The 20058-nt window shown below is 43.1% G+C and overlaps 1 protein-coding gene and 1 pseudogene across 1 annotated transcript; both read right to left on the reverse strand.

Moving 5' to 3' along the window:
- Window positions 1-104: 104 nt before the first annotated feature.
- On the reverse strand, window positions 105-8589 carry LOC139547494 (calpain-1 catalytic subunit-like; annotated as a pseudogene).
- A 1469-nt stretch (window positions 8590-10058) lies between these two features.
- LOC139547881 (eukaryotic translation initiation factor 3 subunit K) lies at window positions 10059-20058 on the reverse strand. Its single transcript, XM_071357032.1, has 8 exons — window positions 19192-20058; window positions 18686-18784; window positions 16167-16287; window positions 11238-11315; window positions 10867-10933; window positions 10691-10768; window positions 10435-10560; window positions 10059-10202 (listed from the first exon to the last, which is right to left on the reverse strand). Exons 1-8 carry the CDS (start codon window positions 19251-19253, stop codon window positions 10171-10173), a joined length of 663 nt encoding a protein of 220 aa, XP_071213133.1. The 5' UTR covers window positions 19254-20058; the 3' UTR covers window positions 10059-10170.

Consider the following 20058-nt stretch of genomic DNA (forward strand, 5'->3'; position numbering starts at 1 on the left):
TTCAGTCTGCTGAAAAGGAGGCAACAGAAAGTTAAACGAAATGACAGCATGCACTTAGTTGCTATGATGACATAGCATTGTTATGGAATGACTCAAATCTGATGTTCGGAACAAATAACTGGAAGTCTTTATTGCAAAGTAAATCTACTGTAACTTTTCATTTTAAACAATATTGCAACAAAAACCAGTTGAACAGGCGGAGGAGGGGCTGAAATCCAGTGAGATTGGATCAGTTGCACATCGGGTCAGTTGTACTGTACATAGTCATGTGGAGCCATCGTCAGTTGTATATCGTCATGTGGAGCCACTACAACCAGAAAAAGGGTGAGACACAACAAATCAATATTTATTTAAATGGCTGTCCAGGCCAATGTGGATATGTGCAGAGGTGGAAAAAAGTACCCAATTGTCATACTTGAGTAAAAGTATAGATACCTTAATAGAAAGTTACTCAAGTAAAAGTGAAAGTCAGCCAGTAATATACTACTTGAGTAAAAGTCTAAAAGTATTTGGTTTTAAATATAAAGTATAAAAAGTACATGTAATTGCTAAAATATACTTAAGTATAAAATTCCTTATACTTAGCAAAGCAGACGGCATCATTTTCTTTGTTTTTTTAAATGTATGGACAGCCAGGGGCACAGTCCCACACTCAGACATTATTTACAAAAGATGCATGTGTTTAGTGAGTCCACCAGGTCAGGGGCAGTAGGGATGACCATGTGCTTTCTTGATATGTGCTTGAATTTGTCTATTTTCCTGTGCTGCCAAGCATTCAAAATGTAACAAGCACTTTTGGTTGTCAGGGAAAATGTATGAAGTAGAAAGTGTTGTCGAAAATATAAATAGTAAAGTAAAGCGCAGATACCCCCAAAAAACTACTTAAGTAGTACTTTAAAGTATTTTTACTTAAGTACTTTACACCACTGGATATGTGTGATCATACGCAAAAGCAGTTTTTTTCATTCATTTTAATTCTGCTGTATTCTGCATGTTTACTAGGCTGTGAGAAAAAGAGTAGGTTTGGATCATCTGTCCTGTATGCCCTTACCTGTCTGTAGCTGACTGATATGGTCCCCATTCCCACAATGTCATACATAGTCTTGAAATGTATCTGTGAATGGACAAAACATGATGAATTAGACCAATTAGCCACCCCCCACACACACACACACACACATTTTGCTCTTGCATGATAATTATTTTAAAAAATGTAAATCCTATAAGTGCACCCGAAAAGTAACATCTTAACCTCTCTTCTATTTCTCTTCACTCATTTTAAAATCCCACATTAATTAGTCTTCCTAAATTCCTATTTTCAGCCCTTGTTGGACCACACCCTTCTCTACACCTCTGCCCTCACTTACGGATCATGTTGTCCAGTTCCATCAGCAGATAAAGGAAACCGGGGTAACTGATTGTCATGTCCGGCTCCGTGTAGCGCGGGCCAATCAGCTGCAGGACGAAGTCATCCACCGCCATGCCTAGACCAGACCAGACGAACACAGATCAATTCATGTTCAACCACATCCCCTGCTGTTTCAGCAGTGTAAATGCTGTTGGCATACTGTTCATATGGACCAATAGGGACTGAACATGAAGAGTGGTGTTTTGGTGCCCCCTAAAAGGCACCAATGGAAGCTTGTCATATCATAAGTGTGTCCTACCTGCAGCTTTCAAGGTAGGTGAGACTTCAGGGTACTCCAGCAACTGGGATTTGTTATTGTCAAACGTCATGAATATATCCTTTTGTTAAGTGGAAGATCAAGACCAGCATGACTGAATAATCTTTTCAGACAAATATAATTCAATCACTTCACATGCATCGCAACAGGTCGTGTGATTGAATTAGCTCAGTGACACATGACTGAATCAGAAGTCACTTTAATATTTCCTTTAGCCAATCCAAATTAGACTTCCAAGACACAAAACATGCTTTAGCCAATCAAACTACTGTCCAATCTTCTCATCATTTTGAAAGAACAGAGTGATTGAAATTGTAAACCTTCCACTGACAGACGGTTTAGTATGGTTTAGACCTTATCGTCCATTTACATTTCCTGATCTTGTCCCACAGTGCCTGGAACCCCTGCCAGTCTAGCTGAGCTAACCCCCGACTCTGGGTTGACACTGCAGTCAAGGAAATGGTCCATCAAAAATGCATGACAAAATTAAGGTCTTGGTAGATCAGCAGACCAAGTGAGGTCATGGTGGACAAGTTACCCTACCTTTGTATGTCTATGTACATACATGGCATGTGTGTAACGTTACACATTACATAGCCCTTTTATGGGGGGAGCTATGAATTTCAAACAATCGGCCAAGCCGAGGCATCGCCAGGGGGCACATATGCGCTTAGACCGCTACACCAGAATCTGGCAAACATTTAACCTATATTAACATGGCTATTGATCTATATCAACTACTAACTATATAGCCACGCTGAGACATGATATATATATATATAGCCACACAGACAAAACATCAGTTAGGAAAAGTTAAAACCTCCTCCTGCAGTGACATCACTTCTTCCTGAATGTTCCCACAGTGGTTATGGCTTATGGAAGACTACTAAATCAGTAGAGGGATTCGTACAGTTCTCCAGAATTTCCAAGATGCATGTGGGCGAGGCAATGTTGTAAAGCGGAAGTGTGTACACAAAAGGTGTGTCTTGGCTCCCATTTATGAGGGAGGATAGTTGTCCATGTTTGGAGCCAAACCCTTACCTCCGCATTTTATGGCCTCTGTTAGCAGGTTGAGAAGCTCCAAAGGTCGACACTCCCCTTTCGTTAGGTTAGAAAAAAGTTTGGAGAGTAATTATTGCGTATCTCAGGCTAGAATAGAAGAGTTTACATGAAACCTACTACATGGAGGTGGTGTTCTCACCTTGTTGCAGTGCTTCTTAAAAGAGCTGTCGTGTGGCTTCAGGAGAGCCGACAGGCGTGGAAAAGAGGTCTGCAACAGGGAGATCCACAGTGAAACACACAGGACCATTTAGTCACATCACAAACACTCAACATGGGGTGATGGATTGTGGATACTTTGGACTTCAATAGCATGCCATGACTTCTACCTGTGGGGCTTCTATCAGTGCCGGGCTTTTCCTAATATTGAGTTACACACCCCCTATTGCCCTCAAAACAGCTTTATTTCGTCGGGGCATGGACTCTACAAGGTGTCGAAAGAGTTCCACAAGGATGCTGGCCCATGTTGACATCAATGCTTTTCACAGTTGTCATGTTGGCTGGATGTCCTTTGGGAGGTGGACCATTCTTGATACACACGGGAAACTGTTGAGTGTGAAAAACCCAGCAGTGAAGCAGTTCTTGACACACAAACTGGTGGCACTTCAATATTTTGTCTTGCCCATTCACCCCCTGAATGACACACATTCTCAATTGTTCCAAGGCTTAAAAATCCTTCTTTAAACTGTCTCCTCCACTTCATCTACACTGATTGAAGGGGATTTAACAAGTGACATCAATAAGGGATAATAGCTTTCACCTGGATTCACCGGGTCAGTCTATGTCATGGAAAGAGTGGGTGTTCCTCATGTTTTGTAAACTCAGTGTAATTTAGAGAGCCTTTTCTTGACTGAGTGCCCTGATACTTTAACATATATCATAGGTAACTCTTCCTCCAACCTCCAGTCATGGACTGGTCCAGTCACTTTTCTGTCAACACCCACAGAATTAACTCTCCCTGCTGATTGGTCTCCGGGGTGGAGGGGATGATGACATAATGGCTGGGCGCCAGGCGACCGCAAATCACCACCTCCGAGTGCTGATGAGTGGGCGGAGCAAGCTCAGGTCCAGAGAGGACAGGTAAGCACACTCTGAACATGCCTGGGAAGAGAGGGTTAGATACCGTAGGGTGTACACACATTTCCACACTGAGAAATATGCTGCCACACTCAAATATTCCCTCACTTGTTCCTCTCTTCTTTTCTCTCTCACATTAACTGTGGATCATTTAAATCTACTCTGGTTGTATTTCCTGTTGGGTGTGTTTGTGTATGTGTGCATACGTTCATGTGCAGGTGTGTGGGTGTACCTTGTAGATATCCAGGCCGATGCCCAGGTGGACTCCTCTAAGTTTCTGGGGCTTCTGCATGAGGGCCACCAGGAAGGAACAGGTCAGCTCAAGGTCACTGGGGTCATTATCCTCCTCCAACAGGGTCAAGTGGAACTGAGGGTTCTGTCAGAACCAGCCTGGACACATACATATCCAGTACATAAAGATTATGTGCAATATGTACATTACTAATTATTTATGTACAATAAGGCAAACACATGGATATCAATCTATTCTTCTCAGATTATGTATGACCAAATTCATTTTTATGTCATAGTTGTGTGTGTGTGTGTGTGTGTGTGTGTGTGTGTGTGTGTGTGTGTGTGTGTGTGTGTGTGTGTGTGTGTGTGTGTGTGTGTGTGGATCAGTAGGATTGGGAGAACCCCCGGTGGAGATGTGTGGTACCCAGTTCTCGCCCTCTCTCTTTCTTCCCCCTTCTCTCCCCCTCTCTCCCTCAGGATGGTGGTGTCAGACTTCCGTCAGAACTTTGTGCAGTTCCATGGTCTCTGTGTGGCGCCTGGCTCGCTCAGGGTCTCCTCACTCAGGTGAAACACCTCCACCGCATCAAAGTTCTGACGGAAGTCTGACGCCGCCGTCCTGAGGGAGAGAGAGGGAGAGAAGGGGGGAGATGGAGAAAGAGAGAGGGGGAGAGACAGACAGAGAGTAAAGGGAGAGAGAGGTTATTAATATATGAGAACAGGTGAAGTATGGCGGCACAAAGTGAGTCTATGAAGGTCCACTTACCGGAACGCCCCGTCCTCCTTCTGAACTCCAGACGCTTCTGCTCCTCCTCATGGACAACTCCACTCAGGTCTTTGGACAGACAAACACTTTGAGGAACCTGCCCCAAGAATGCACACACACGCACAGGACAGTCTTCACCTGAGGGAGTGGAGGAGTGTGGGAGACAGAGAGTCACCCAACCTGAAAACATATTTGACTATTAGACATAGGAAACCCAACACCACTGTATGTGTGCAGGTTTTGGCTGGTGGCATTTGGACACTATTGGCCTTGGTGTGCAGTCATGAATCTGAGCATGAATTTGACAACAGTGCTTAGTATCCAGCAGAGGGGGTAGTCTTACTTGTTCAATCCCGGTTACAGAGTAGGCATGACTGAACAGGATTCCAAACTCATTTCTCTACTCAAGGGGGCCCTGTGGGAAAATCAACCCCCACACACACACAACACATGTCAACCTTCACCTTATCCCACTCGTCGTATTGCAGAACTACAGACAGGTACACACACACAGGTTTTCATTTTAATCTCAGAGATGGACATCAACAAACTCCAACGAAATAGTTATTCGCCCATATCTCCTATATACAGGAGTGCAAATTCAACAACCCTTGACAGATAATGACAACCTAATTAGGTGTGTTTAACATCCAGAGGCTGACCTGGAAGTAAAATCTGCCATTGTAACTTTCCTGGAAGCTCTGCCCATTGGGCACCACCCTCTCCATCAGCGGGCGATGCATGGAGAGGGACGCCACCACAGACAGGAACCAGCAGTCATCTAATCAACAGAGAGCAGGGGAGGACAGAGGGACAGGTAAAGGTATATTATATATCACATTCACTTCACTGGGTAAGTAGTTTGATGATGGCCACCTGGCGTTTACTGTACAGTATGTCAGACATTCATTAATGATGTCAAAGCAATTCTGTACTCTTGGGTAGAACTTTGATATCAATGGCAGAAAACTTTGGGTAATAAGGAAACAGATCAACCGCATCACAGTTTATTGTGGTACTGCAATGGCTGGAAACAAGACTAAGGGCTCTATTCAATCAGTAAAGCTGAAGCGTTACATATTCCACAGTAGAAATGAAGGTCATTTCCGATTGAGCAGACATATGCAGTGTTTACGGTGAATGCAGCCTCCAGCAAAGCGGGAACATTGCCTTTAAATTTCAATCACGCTGTAAAGCTGAACTTCCGCATTGCGGATTGAAAAGGGCCCTAATATGTAAGGAGGCAGGTGGAAAGACACTGCGTCGGGCAACATACATCTGGCATGTTCCACTTACTCAGAACTCCCTGACACACGTCCATACGTGGTGCTCCATCCACTATGAACTGTGCTGAAGGGCAGATATCCTGGAAGAGGGGAGAGAAAGCAAGACACAACATGCCTCTTAACAAACGTTTAGCTGAGTGTCCCCTTTACTGGGTAAGATGAAGTGGATAACAACATAACAGGGACATAAATCTACTCTGTTTACATAATCTAATGTAGTGTAGAGACTTTAACCCACCGGTCCTCACTGTTGCTTTTATGATTTATGATTGACTGATCACTACTTGGCCTACAACAAATAAACTGAAAAAAGTGCCTAGATCTATGGTGACAGGCGTTTTTGACCCAAGACTCCATCTTCAATGGAGAGTAACAAAGTGAATACAACATGTATACAGTAGGTAAGGACACCTTTGTGTCTTCATGACAAAAAAAACAACCTAACAGACTTGGCTATGTCCAGTCCAGGGATTGGATGTTCATAATGTATGGAAACATTGTCCAGGGTGTTTTTTTTCTTCACATTTAGCCATGACAGCTTGACAATTGGCTAAGCCTTCTGAAGATAAAATCCCTATGACCTAATCTTGCCCTAACACAGTAGTCTTCAATCCAGGGCCTGTATTCCTAACGTGCTGTGCTATGGCAGGGGTATTCAACTCTTACCCTATGAGGTCTGGAGCCTGCTGGTTTTCTGTTCTCTCTGATAATTCATAGCACCCACCTATGATCGTCATTGTAAAGGGTTTAAACACTTGTTTTCCATGCTTGTTCAATGAACCATAAACAATTAATGAACATGCACCTGTGAAATGGTCGTTAAGACACTAACAGCTTACAGACGGTAAGCAATTAAGGTCACAGTTCTGAAAACTTAGGACACTAAAGAGGCCTTTCTATTGACTCTGAAAACCACCAAAAGAAAGATGCCCAGGGTCCCTGCTCATCTGCGTGAACGTGCCTTAGGCATGCTGCAAGGAGGCATGAGGACTGCAGAGGTGGCCAGGGCAATAAATTGCAATGTCCGTACTGTGAGACGCCTAAGACAGCGCTACAGGTAGACAGGACAGACAGCTGATCGTCCTCGCAGTGGCAGACCACGTGTAACAACACCTGCACAGGATCGATACATCTAAACATCACACCTGCGGGACAGGTACAGGATGGCAATAGGCTGAGAGAGGCTGGACTGAGGGCTTGTAGGCCTGTTGTAAGGCAGGTCCTCACCAGACATCACTGGCAACAATGTCGCCTACGGGCACAAACCCACCGTCGCTGGACCAGACAGGACTGGCAAAAAGTGCTCTTCACTGACGAGTCGCGGTTTTGTCTCACCAGGGGTGATGGTCGGATTCGCGTTTATCGTCGAAGGAATGAGCGTTACACCGAGGCCTGTACTCTGGAGCGAGATTGATTTGGAGGTGGAGGGTCCGTCATGGTTTGGGGCGGTGTGTCACAGCATCATCGGACTGAACTTGTCATTGCAGGCAATCTCAACGCTGTGCGTGACAGGGATGACATCCTCCTCCCTCATGTGGTACGCTTCCTGTAGGCTCATCCTGACATGACTCTCCAGCATGGCAATGTCACCAGCCATACTGCTCGTTCTGTGCGTGATTTCCTGCAAGACAGGAATGTCAGTGTCCTGCCATGGCCAGCGAAGAGCCCGGATCTCAATCCCATTGAGCACGTCTGGAACCTGTTGAATCGGAGGGTGAGGGCTAGGGCCATTCTCCACAAAAATGTCCGGGAACTTGCAGGTGCCTTGGTGAAAGAATGGGGTAACATCACACAGCAAGAACTGGTAAATCTGGTGCAGTCCATGAGGAGGAGATGCACTGTAGTACTTAATGCAGCTGGTGGCCACAGATACTGACTGTTACTTTTGATTTTGAACCCGTCTTGTTCAGGGACACATTATTCAATTTCTGTTAGTCACATGTCTGTGGAACTTGTTCCGTTTATGTCTCAGTTGAATCTTATGTTCCTACAAATATTTACACATGTTAAGTTTGCTGAAAATAAACGCAGTTGACAGTGAGAGGACATTTCTTTTTTTCTGAGTTTATATGCATCTGTGGGTGTATTGTTATGGCTGTTGTCAGTACATGCATGATTCTTAGCACGTCTATAAGACCTTGAAGATTACTACAGTATATGACACACCCCTCAAAACTTGCATTTGTCATGCATTGAAAATAACTGTCCAGGCGAGACATCCGTCTACCCCGTTGTCAATGCAAAAATATATCAGTGTTTTGTGATTATACATAACACGGTATGTCCGATGGTTTGATTCATACACTTTTGTAAGAGAGATAGGTTTCCATTTAAATTGAGTATTTACAGTAATGAATTATGATATTTTTCAGCTTTAACTGTTATAACAATGTCATACTGAGCTACCTTTGGGTGTCTCCATTCCATCGCGGGTTGAAGAAACATCTCCCATTGGAAACTCGTGGTCCACGAACCCATCATCCATTGAAATACCGCCGTTAAGGTTGATGAAGAACTGGAGAAGTGACGATTGTCACCGTTTGGAGGTAAATGAGCTTCCGAAATCTTCCGTTGTTGCCTCTGCTGAACCTATTTCTGAGACCAGAGTCATTACTGTCGCAATTATTTCTGTATGTCCTTACAAAACTAATAGCCTGTTTGTTGTAGAGTTAAAATAGTGTGCAACGAAACCCTACAACTTTTTGAAAGCAATTACTTTATCCACTTTTCCAGGAGTTACCTTTCCCAACTTTTCTATCCATGAACCAATTTACCTTGTCAAATGGCCATACCCTCAAAACTGCACAGTAGCTCACCTGTGCAGCTTCCCAAAAGTTGAGTCGCTTATGTGCGTACTTCGCAGTCCCATGATTCTTAAGTCATTGCATGATGCCCCCAAGTCATATACACTACACAAAATTATAAACACATGTAAATTGTTGGTCCTATGTTTCATGAGCTGAAATAAAAGATCCCAAAAATGGTTTCATATGCACAAAAAGCTTATTTCTCTAAAGGTTTGATCACAAATTTGTTTACATCCTGTTAGTGAGCATTTCCTATTTAACAAGATAATCAATACACCATACAGTTGTGGCGTATCAAGAAGCTGATTAAACAGCATGATCGTTACACAGGTGCACCTTGTGCTGGGGACAATAAAAGGCCACTAAAATGTGCAGTTGTCACAACACAATGCCACAGATTGATCACAAATTGAGGGTGTGTGCAATTTGCATGCTGACTGCAGGAAGTCCACCAGAGGTGTTGCCAGAGAATTGAATGTTCATTTTTCTACCATAAGCCGCCTTCCAACGTCCTTTTAGAGAATTTGGCAGTACGTTCAACCGGCCTCACAACCACTGCTACTGAAGAGGAATGGGCCAACATTCCACAATCAACAGCCTGATCAACTCTACGCGAAGGAGATGTTGCGCTGCATGAGGGACATGGTGGTCCAACCAGATACGGACAGGTTCTGATCCACGCCCCTACTTTTTTTTGTTTTAAGTATCTGTAACCAACATATCTGTATTCCCAGTCGTTTAAGATATAGATTAGGACCTAATGAATTGATTTCAATTAACTGATGTCCTTATTTGAACTGTAAAATCTTTGAAATTGTTGCATGTTGCTTTTATATTTTTGTTCAGTGTAACTTTTCATAAATTAGACTAAGGAATGTTTTGTGTGAAGTTGTGACAAATGATAATTAGGCCTCACATGCAAAAATGTAGATGATTTGTCCCCACACTCAGAACAGGCTTGAAAATGATAGTGTTAATTTACTGGCATGCCAAGTCAAAGATTAAATAACACTCTCCTTAGGCACACCCACATCTTATCACAGGTTAAAATAAATTTAAAAATCCTTTCCTGGAATGGACTTAAAAAGGTTAACAACAGAGTAGTTCAATGTAATCAGCGAAAAGATCAGCACACTTTGGGCCTGAGTATGAATGGATAATTAACATTTATTGTGAAACGCTGGTTTGTGGTATATGTACTTCTGTCTGGTTGAATTTTTTTGGTGCATTCGGAGTGTTTGTGTAGATGTGTCTGGATATCACTGAGAAGTGGCCATGATGCTGGATACACCTGTGGAAGAGGGACAGAAACAAAGGAAAACACAGGAGAGTAAAGGAGAAAACAAAGAATGTCAACAGAATTGTATTTCCATGAAAAGTCTTAGGTTACATAAAGCTACACTGACAAGGGGGAGGGGGTGGAAGGAAGTTGAACTTTGAAAATGTATGCTAAAAGTGACTACAGACAGACAAAACAAAGCGACATCACTGGACACCAGCAAACAAGACAAGGAAACACTCACTCTCAAAGTCAATCTTTTCAACAATGTTCTTGGGCTTGACGCTCTCCTCCTGGTTAAAGATGAAGATCTGCCCTTCCTCGTTCTCCGTCCACCCGTACTTGCTCATCCACACCTTCACCTGTGTGTCTGTATGGGGAGCAGGAAGTCAACTGAGCAGGGGGAAGTGGGATTTGACTTAGATACTTAAGTCACAAAGAAAGAAAATCAATAGGACATCACTCTCCAAAAGATATACATTTGAAATGAATGGCCTTACCAAGGGGGTCACCCAGCATCTCAGCCAGAAGTCGATGCTCAATGTTCTGGTATGTGATTCCAACCACATGGCAGATAACTGTGGAGAGAGCAGCAGTTAAACAAGCTATCATCACGTTTTTAATTGCAATATTATGCAGTCGGCAACTCAACTTGATTTCCAAATATTCTACTCACACTTGCGCACGGAGTCCTCAAAGCCTGTGATGCCGTCAATGAATTCCCTGTTCTCCTCCAGACTGGACTGTTGTGACAGACACAAAGGAATGAGTACCATACAATCATACCATCAGAACTGGAGGTCACATTTCATAAAGATGTAATGAAGTCATGATCGGGGTTGTCTATTAGCACAGCCATCCGTTCCCAGCTCAAGTCACAATGTACAGTCATGCTTTAACCTCAACGTTCTGTTTGGAACCGCTCCATGTCAGGATATGATCCCAAAAAATGATCTAACAATGACTGGAAAGTTGAGTGAAATGAGCAGGGCAAAAGGCTGGTGAAACAAAAAGACAGAGACAAACAGGGATATGTATTGTGTATACCCAGAAGGACTGGAAATGGCAGGTCTCCAGGAGGTTCCCCAGGTACAGGATCTGCCTAATGGGGCGCTCCTCCTGTTGCTTCACTCTAGTCAAGGAAAGGCACCACACACAGCGCAAACAACTGGCTACATATGACTAATATCCACACCATTACTCCAACACCATTACTCCAACACAAATCCCAGAAAACAACAATCAACCAAAACAAATGATAGGCTTGGGCGGTATACAAATTGCCATACCGACCTTGGGCAATACCAGGTATTCTCTAATACCAGCACTGAACACAAGGGGTGCTATTTTCAAACCCCAATGAGCCTTTGTAATCCGAAGGTTAGCAATGCTAACAAGTACTTTGCAAACATTTTATACACACACACACACACACACAACCTTTATTTAACCAGGTAGGCTAGTTGAGAACAAGTTCTCATTTACAACTGCGACCTGGCCAAGATAAAGCAAAATAGTGCGACAAAAACAACAGAGTTGCACATAAACTAACAGTCAATAACACAATAGAAAATAAAAATAGAAAAATCTATGTACAGTGTGTGCAAATGTAGAAGAGTAGGGAGGTAGGCAATAAATTGGCCATAGAGGCTAAATAATTAAAATGTTGCATTAATACTGGAGTGATAGATGTGCAGATGATGATGTGCAAGTAGAGATACTGGGGTGCAAGAGGGCAAGTAATAATATGGGGATGAGGTAGTCGGGTGTGCTATATACAGATTGGCTGTGTACAGGTACAGTGATGGGTAAGCTGCTCAGACAGCTAATGCTTAACGTTAGAGGGAGATAAGACTCCAGCTTCAGAGATTTTTGCAATTCGTTTGTCATTGACAGCAGAGAACTGGAAGGAAAGGCAGCCAAAGGAAGTGTTGGCTTTGGGGGTGACCAGTGCAATATACCTGCAGGAGCGGGTGTATTACCTAGCAAAGACTTATAGATGACCTGGAGCCAGTGGGTTTGGCGACGGATATGTAGTGAGGACCAGCCAACGAGAGCATACAGGTCGAAGTGGTGGGTAGTATATGGTGCTTTGGTGACAAAACGGATGGCACGGTGATAGACTACATCCAATTTGCTGAGTGTTGGAGGCTATTTTGTAAATGACATAGCCGAAGTCAAGGATTGGTAGGATAGTTAATTCTACGAGGGTATGTTTGGCAGCATGAGTGAAGGAGGCTTTGTTGTGAAATAGGAAGCCGATTCTAGATTTAATTTTGGATTGGAGATGTTTAATGTGAGTCTGGAAGGAGAGTTTATAGTCTAGCCAGACACCTAGGTATTGGTAGTTGTCCACATATTCTAGGTCAGAACTGTCCAGAGTAGTGATGCTAGTCGGGCAAAGGGTGCGGGCAGCGATCGGTTTAAGAGCGTGCACTTAGATTTACTAACATTTAAAAGCAGTTGGAGGCCACGGAAGGAGTGTTGTATGGCATTGAAGCTCGTTTGGAGGTTTGTTAGCACAGTATCCAAAGAAGGGCCAGCAGCAAGAGCGACATCATTGATGTATACAGAGAAAAGAGTCAGCCTGAGAATTGAACCCTGTGGCACCCCCATAGAGACTGCCAGAGGTCTGGACAACAGGCCCTCCGATTTGACATACTGAACTCTTTCTGAGAAGTAGTTGGTGAACCAGGCGAGGCAGTCATTTGAGAAGACAAGGCTGTTGAGTCTGCCAATAAGAATACGGTGATCGACAGAGTCGAAAGCCTTGGCCAGGTCGATGAAGACGGCTGCACAGTACTGTCTCTTATCGATGGCGGTTATCGTTTAGGACCTTGAGCGTGGCTGAGGTGCACCCATGACCAGCTCGGAAACCAGATTGCATAGCGGAGAATGTATGGCGGGATTCGAAATGGTCAGTGATCTGTTTGTTAACTTGGCTTTCGAAGACCTTAGAAAAGGTTGGGTAGGATAGATATAGGTCTGTAGCAGTTAGGGTCTAGAGTGTCTCCCCCTTTGTAGAGGGGGATGACCGCGGCAGCTTTCCAATCTTCGGGGATCTCAGACGATACGAAAGAGGTTGAATAGGCTAGTTAGGCTAGGGTTGCAACAATTTCGGCTGATAATTTTAGAAAGAGAGGGTCCAAATTGTCTAGCCCAGCTGATTTGTAGGGATCCAGATTTTGCAGCTCTTTCAGAACATCAGCTGTCTGGATTTGGGTGAAGGAGAAGCGGCGGGGGACAAGTTGCTGCAGGGGGTGCTGAGATGTTGGCCGGGGATGGGGTAGCCAGGTGGAAAGCATGGCCAGCCGTAGAAAAATGCTTATTGAAATGATTGATTATCGTAGATTTAAATCGGTGGTGACAGTGTTTCCTAGCCTCAGTGCAGTGGGCAGCTGGGAGGAGGTGTTATTATTCTCCATGGACTTTACAGCGTCCCAAAACTTTTCGGAATTAGTGCTACAGGAAGCAAATTTCTGTTTGAAAAAGCTAGCCTTAGCTTTCCTAACTGACTGAGTATATTGGTTATTCGATGCTAATTCAGAATGCCACAGGATGAGATCCTGGTTGAAGACAGCAGAGGTGTATTTAGAGGGTACATTGGTCAGGATGATATCTAAGAGGGTGCCCATGGTTACGGATTTAGGGTTGTACCTTGTAGGTTCCTTTATTATTTGTGTGAGATTGAGGGCATCTAGCTTAGATTGTAGGATGGCCGGGGTGTTAAGCATGTCCCAGTTTAGGTCACTTAACAGTACGAACTCTGAAGATAGATGGGGGGCAATCAATTCACATATGGTGTCCAGGGCACAGCTGGGGGCTGAAGGGGGTCTATAACAAGCGGCAACGGTGAGAGAGACTTGTTTCTGGAAAGGTGGATTTTTAAAAGTAGAAGCTCGAATTGTTTGGGCAAAGACCTTGATAGTATGACAGAACTCTGCAGATTAACTCCGCCCCCTTTGACAGTTCTATCTTGTCGGAAAATGTTATAGTTAGGGATGGAAATTTCAGGATTTTTGGTGGCCTTCCTAAGCCAGGATTCAGACACGGGCTAGGACATCCAGGTTGGCAGAGTGTGCTAAAGCAGTGAATAAAACAAACTTAGGGAGGAGGCTTCTAATGTTAACATGCATGAAACCAACGCTTGTACGGTTACAGAAGTCAACAAATGAGAGCGCCTGGGGAATGGGAGTGATGCTGGGGGCTGCAGGGCCTGTGAACCTCTACATCACCAGAGGAACAGAGGAGGAGTAGGATAAGGGTACGGCTAAAGGCTAAGATAACTGGTCGTCTAGTGCGTTCGGAACAGAGAGTAAAAGGAGCAGATTTCTGGGCGCGGAAGAAAAGAGTCAAGGCATAATGTACTGTATGGTAGGATGAGAGTACAGTGGAGGTAAGCCTAGGCATTGAGTGACAATGAGAGAGGTTTTGTCTCTAGAGGCACCATTTAAGCCAGGTGAGGTCACTGCATGTGTGGGGGGTGGAACAAAAGGGCTAGCTAAGGCATATTGAGCAGGGCTGGAGGCTCTACAGTGAAATAAGACAAAAATCACAAACCAAAACAGCAATAGACAAGGCATATTGACATTAGGGAGAGGCATATGTAGCCGAGTGATCATTGGGTCCACTGAGTAGCTAGGCGAGCTGGAGACAAGGCGATTCAGACAGCTAGCAGGCCGTGGCTAGCAGGCTAGCAGATGGGCCTCAGGGGGAGGTCGCAATGGGAGAGCCTGTTGAAACCCCCTCGGATGGTTACGTTGGCAGACCAGTTGTGATAGATCGGAGGGGCTCCGTGTCGGCAGCAAAGGGTCGAGGCCAATTGGCAAAAGAGGTAATTGAAGCCCAGGAATTGTCTGATGGATTTCTTCGGCTAGCCAGGAGATGGGCCTAGCTCGAGGCTAGCTCCAGGCTAACTGGTGCTTGCTTCGGGACAGAGACGTTAGCCAGGAGTAACCATTCGGATAGCAGCTAGCTAGCTGTGATGATCCGGAGTAAAGGTTCAGAGCTTGCAGTAGGAATCCGGAGATGTGGCAGAGAAAAGCAGTCCGATATGCTCTGGGTTGATATCGCGCTATGCAGACTGGCAGGAATTGACCGGGCTGAGGCTGGCAGATGTCCAAGTTAATGGTGATGACCGCTTTTTTTATTTACATTGAATTTAACTAGGCAAATCAGTTAAGAACAAATTCTTATTTACAATGAAGGCCTACACCGGACGACACTGGGCCAAATTGTGCGCCGCCCTATGGGACTCCCAATCACGGCCGGCTGTGATACAGCCTGGAATCGAACCACGGTCTTTAGTGACGCCTCTAGCACTGAGATGCAGTGCCTTAGACCGCTGCGTCACTCGGAAGCCGAAATTAGTAAACCAAATGCACAACTAGAGCATTTAGCACATTTTAGACAGTTAACTTATTAGTTATAAGATATCTAGCTGGCAAACATTTAGTTGTGAATTCCATACTGTAACTAAATCAGCTGTCGCATGCTGCACAACAGCGATTGACTCACAAGGCTCCGGTCTCTCATCGTTGTGTAAATGTAAAACAAACATATGACTGGGGACTACCGGTAAGTTTCATAATGAAAACTTGACAGGAGAAATGAAGAACACAATCTTCTTTATCTCCTAACGTATTGCACAAGTTGACCGCAGGTATTTACTTAAGTAGCTACAAATATTCATATAAAACATTTCAAAGAAATAGTTCACAGCATTGAAAAAAAACATCCCGTGGGCATTTCCAAATACCCTGGGAATACAGTATACCTTAACCCACTGTTCCTAGGTCGTCATTGTAAATAACAATTTTTTCTTAACTGACTTGCCTAGTTAAATAAAGATTTTATAAAATACCGCCCAAGCCTAAATGATTGTCAATGGTTTTAATGAGAGGGAGTACAGAAGTTTACAAATTGTACTTGTTGCAGGATTATACTACTAGATTATACTGAGCACCAAAAGGATACGTGTGTCTGGTCAATCATGCACTTGCACAGAGTAAAGTCTGTGTGTGGTAGGTTGGTCAGGGCCTTGAGCAGAATCTGCGACGTCACTGTGACCTGGAAATAGGCAGGGTTGAACTGGTACCTACAGGAACAAGAACAGCATCTCTTACTGATATAGCCATGAGTGGTGTTCTGCTAGCCCAAGAATCATAGGTAGACTGGCTCTGGCAGCCAAAATAGCGAAATACACCATCTACATGTGAATCAGTTCTCATTATGATACTGTTCTATAAACAAAGCCCTTTACCTTCATATCACATTAAAATAATTTCACAAATACTAAAATACACACACTGTACACTGTTAAAAACGTATTTGGGACTGGGGGGCAGTATTGAGTAGCTTGGATGAATAAGGTGCCCAGAGTAAACTGCCTGCTACTCAGGCCCAAAAGCTAGAATATGCATATAATTAGTAGATTTGGATAGAAAACACTCTGAAGTTTCTAAAACTGTTTGAATGATGTCTGTGAGTATAACAGAACTAATATGGCAGGCAAAAACCTGAGGAAAAAAAACAACCAGGAAGTGGGAAATCTGAGGTTTAGTTTTTCAAGTGATTGCCTATCCAATATACAGTGTTTATGGGGTCATATTGCACTTCCTAAGGCTTCCACTAGATGTCACCAGTCTTTAGAACTTTGTTTCAGGCTTCTACTATGAAGGGATGCCGAATAAGAGCTGTCTGGTAGAATGCCATGAGCTAAGTCACGCGCGCCGCCGTGAGAGCGAGCTCCGTTCCTTTTCATTTCTAATGACAAAGGAATTGTCCGGTTGGAATATTATTGAAGATTTATGATAAAAACATCCTAAAGATTGATTATATACATCGTTTGACATGTTTCTACGAAGTGCAATGGAACTGTTTTGACTTTCTCTGAACTAAGTGCCCGCGCCTTGTGAATTTGTGAACAAAAAGGAGGTATTTGGACATAAATGATGGACTTTAAAATTTATTGTGGAACTAGGATTCCTGGGATTGCATTCCGATGAAGATCAAAGGTAAGTTAATATTTATAGCGCTATTTCTGAGTTGTGACACCTCTCCTTGGTTGGAAAATTGCTGTATGTTTTTCTGTGGCTAGGCGCTGACCTAACATCATTTCATGTTCTTTTACCGTAAAACTTTATTGAAATCTGACACAGCGGTTGCATTAAGGACAAGTTTATCTTTAATTGTGTGTTTAACACTTGTATCTTTCATCAATGTTTATGATGAGTATTTCTGTAATTTGATGTGGCTCTCTGCACTTTCACCAGATGTTTGTTTGAGATAATGCATTTCTAAACATAAAGCACCAATTTCAAATGAGGTTTTTGGACATAAAGAAGAACTTTATCGAACAAAACACACATTTATTGTCTAACATGGAGTCCTGGGAGTGCCATCCAGTGAAGATCAAAGGTTAGTGATTAATTTTAACGCTATTTCTGTCTTTTGTGACACCTCTCCTTCTTGGCTGTATGTTTTTGGCTGTATGTTTTTCTGTGGCTAGGCGCTGACCTAACATAATCCAAAAGTGTTCCATCGCCGTAAAGCCTTTTTGAAATCAGACACTGTGGCTGGATTAACAAGAAGTTTATCTTTAAAATGGTGTATAATACTTGTATGTTTGAGGAATTTTAATTATGAGATTTGTTGTTTTGAATTTGGCACCCTGCAACTTCACTGGCTGTTGGCGAGGTGGGACACTACCATCCCACATATCTCAGAGAAGTTAACCTATTTTATCACAGTCGCAGCCAACATTATTTTTCAGACTCGGAGATGTAGTCTACAAATATTAGCACAGTGTAAACCTAGCTCATTGGCGCGAGCAGCTGCGTCTCTCGCACTGTACACAGTTATCTGACTTGTAGATCAATGTCATACATGCACAACAGTTTGATAGGTTGAAGGAGAGGACGCATCTGATCAGTCACTACAGATTAGAGTTATTTTGGGAATAAGGCAGATTTTTTTATTTGAATCGGGTTTCTTACCAATGGATGTTCCATTTGGATCGATTTGGGCTCCCGCAGACTGATGAACTCGCATATTAAACATTTGAACCGGCGACTGATGATTATCAGTGTACCATTACATCACTACTAGATAGCTAATTAGCACAGGTGGTCAACCTCTGTCTTGTGAAAACACGCAATGTTATATGGAGATATGGCCGTGTGGGAACCCTATCAAGGTGTATCAATATATTGAATATTATTTCTTGTTGATATGAAAGATAAGGTCCTTATGCTCCCAAAACAGTACCGCAAGCGACGCCTGCTCATTTTCTTATTGAGCGCAGGGGCTCTTAACAAAACTCCACTGTACAGAAGAAGCCTTTGTCCAATGACTCTTGTGTAATGTAATGGAACAGAGTCATGATCAAGGGCTACCTACCACCTAGCAAGAAAATGGAACTACATAAGTTAACTATTTTTTACAAGCCTAACAAACGTGACAGTAGTCAGACAGGCAGAGGTAGGGTGACTCACAATTTGAGGATAGCCAAATTGGCCTCTAGGTCGTAGGCATTTTCTTTAACTTGTGTTTCCACGTAGCGTTCCAATGTTGCCAGGTTCTCTGGGTTGTATCTGAAAGAGATCATAAACAATGTAACATAAGGGCATGGATTCAACAGATAACCGACACAACTAGCTAACTACTTGAACTACAACACGTTGTGCAAAAACTTGCAGAGATCCAATCAATCTGCATTACAACCAACGAGCTGTCAAATAATGTTGTTGTGCTAACTAACGTTAGCTTAAAGTTTACCGGTACAAACAGTTGTACCTTGCTAGCTAACGCGTACAAGTTACATTAGGTAAACCAAAGGTTTGTGACACCTGCACGTCGTTAGATATGTCTAATAAATTAAACAGATAACAAACTTTCTGCATAATTTCAAACAATCACATGTTGCTAGCATTACGTAGCAGCAGGTAGCTAGCAAACAATGGGCTAGCTAAGATAGTATTTATCAAACAAGTCTCCATACCTATCAATTCCTCGTAAGAGCTTTCCCACGTTAGCTCTCATCTGCTCGAATGATGACGCCATTTGGTCCAAACTCTTATTGCGGTCTTTTTGATTCTAAAATCTAAAACATCCGCACGTGGACCGAAAAGAGAGCGAGCGGAGGGAGAAAAGGACGAAAAGGGCTGAGATGACGTGACGTAAACGGGAAGTTGGATTACTGACGGACCACAGGACATGTCTCTGAAACATGCATTGGAGACAGCCTAAATCAACAGATCAGTATGTTTCATTTGTGAGCATATAGACGAATGGCCAAATATATGCACTATATTACAATTGACAAACGTTTCGAATGACGTGAATGTACCGAGGAGCGTAAATGTGATGGTTTTACTTCCACTATTTTCAATAGACTGAAACCACATTGGTTCAAATAACTTGGTTCCTACGCAAACAAAATGACAGATGCATGGTAATTTCACTGCCTTCTATTGTTGTGATGGAGTATGAACTAGGAAGATAAATATGTTGGTTGCTGTAAAATCAGTAGATGTATTATTGTTCTCATATTGTAATATGCTCTATAGTTGTAATGTTGTGGTAATTAGCGAACAGAATTACCACTAGAGCAGGGATCAGCAACTAGATTCATCCGCGGGCCGATTTTCTTCCTGAGCGGATGGTCGGGGGTCCGGAACATAACTACAAGTCATTTGTAGACTGCAATTTGACCGCAATAATCCCAAACATATATAATATTTGACAAAAACATAATTACGATCACATGTTGCTCTCTATTTTGCGTGAAAATACTTGGGAACAGATTTCCAAAATTAAAATTACATGGAGTTGATTTCCTGGTGTTTTTCATGTCCAACAATGAAAA

This window comes from Salvelinus alpinus, chromosome 21 (assembly GCF_045679555.1).
Source record: "Salvelinus alpinus chromosome 21, SLU_Salpinus.1, whole genome shotgun sequence".
NCBI classification, from domain to species: Eukaryota; Metazoa; Chordata; class Actinopteri; order Salmoniformes; family Salmonidae; genus Salvelinus; species Salvelinus alpinus.

Excerpts from the sequence above, each read along its gene's own strand:
- LOC139547881 (XM_071357032.1), bottom strand. The coding sequence starts at position 19,253 with ATGGCGTCATCATTCGAGCAGATGAGAGCTAACGTGGGAAAGCTCTTA. Across the intron at positions 10,769-10,866 it reads TGAGGACTCCGTGCGCAAGT|TTATCTGCCATGTGGTTGGA; the intron begins GTGAGTAGAATA and ends CTCTCTCCACAG. Across the intron at positions 10,203-10,434 it reads TGAAAAGATTGACTTTGAGA|GTGTATCCAGCATCATGGCC; the intron begins GTGAGTGTTTCC and ends CCTCTTCCACAG.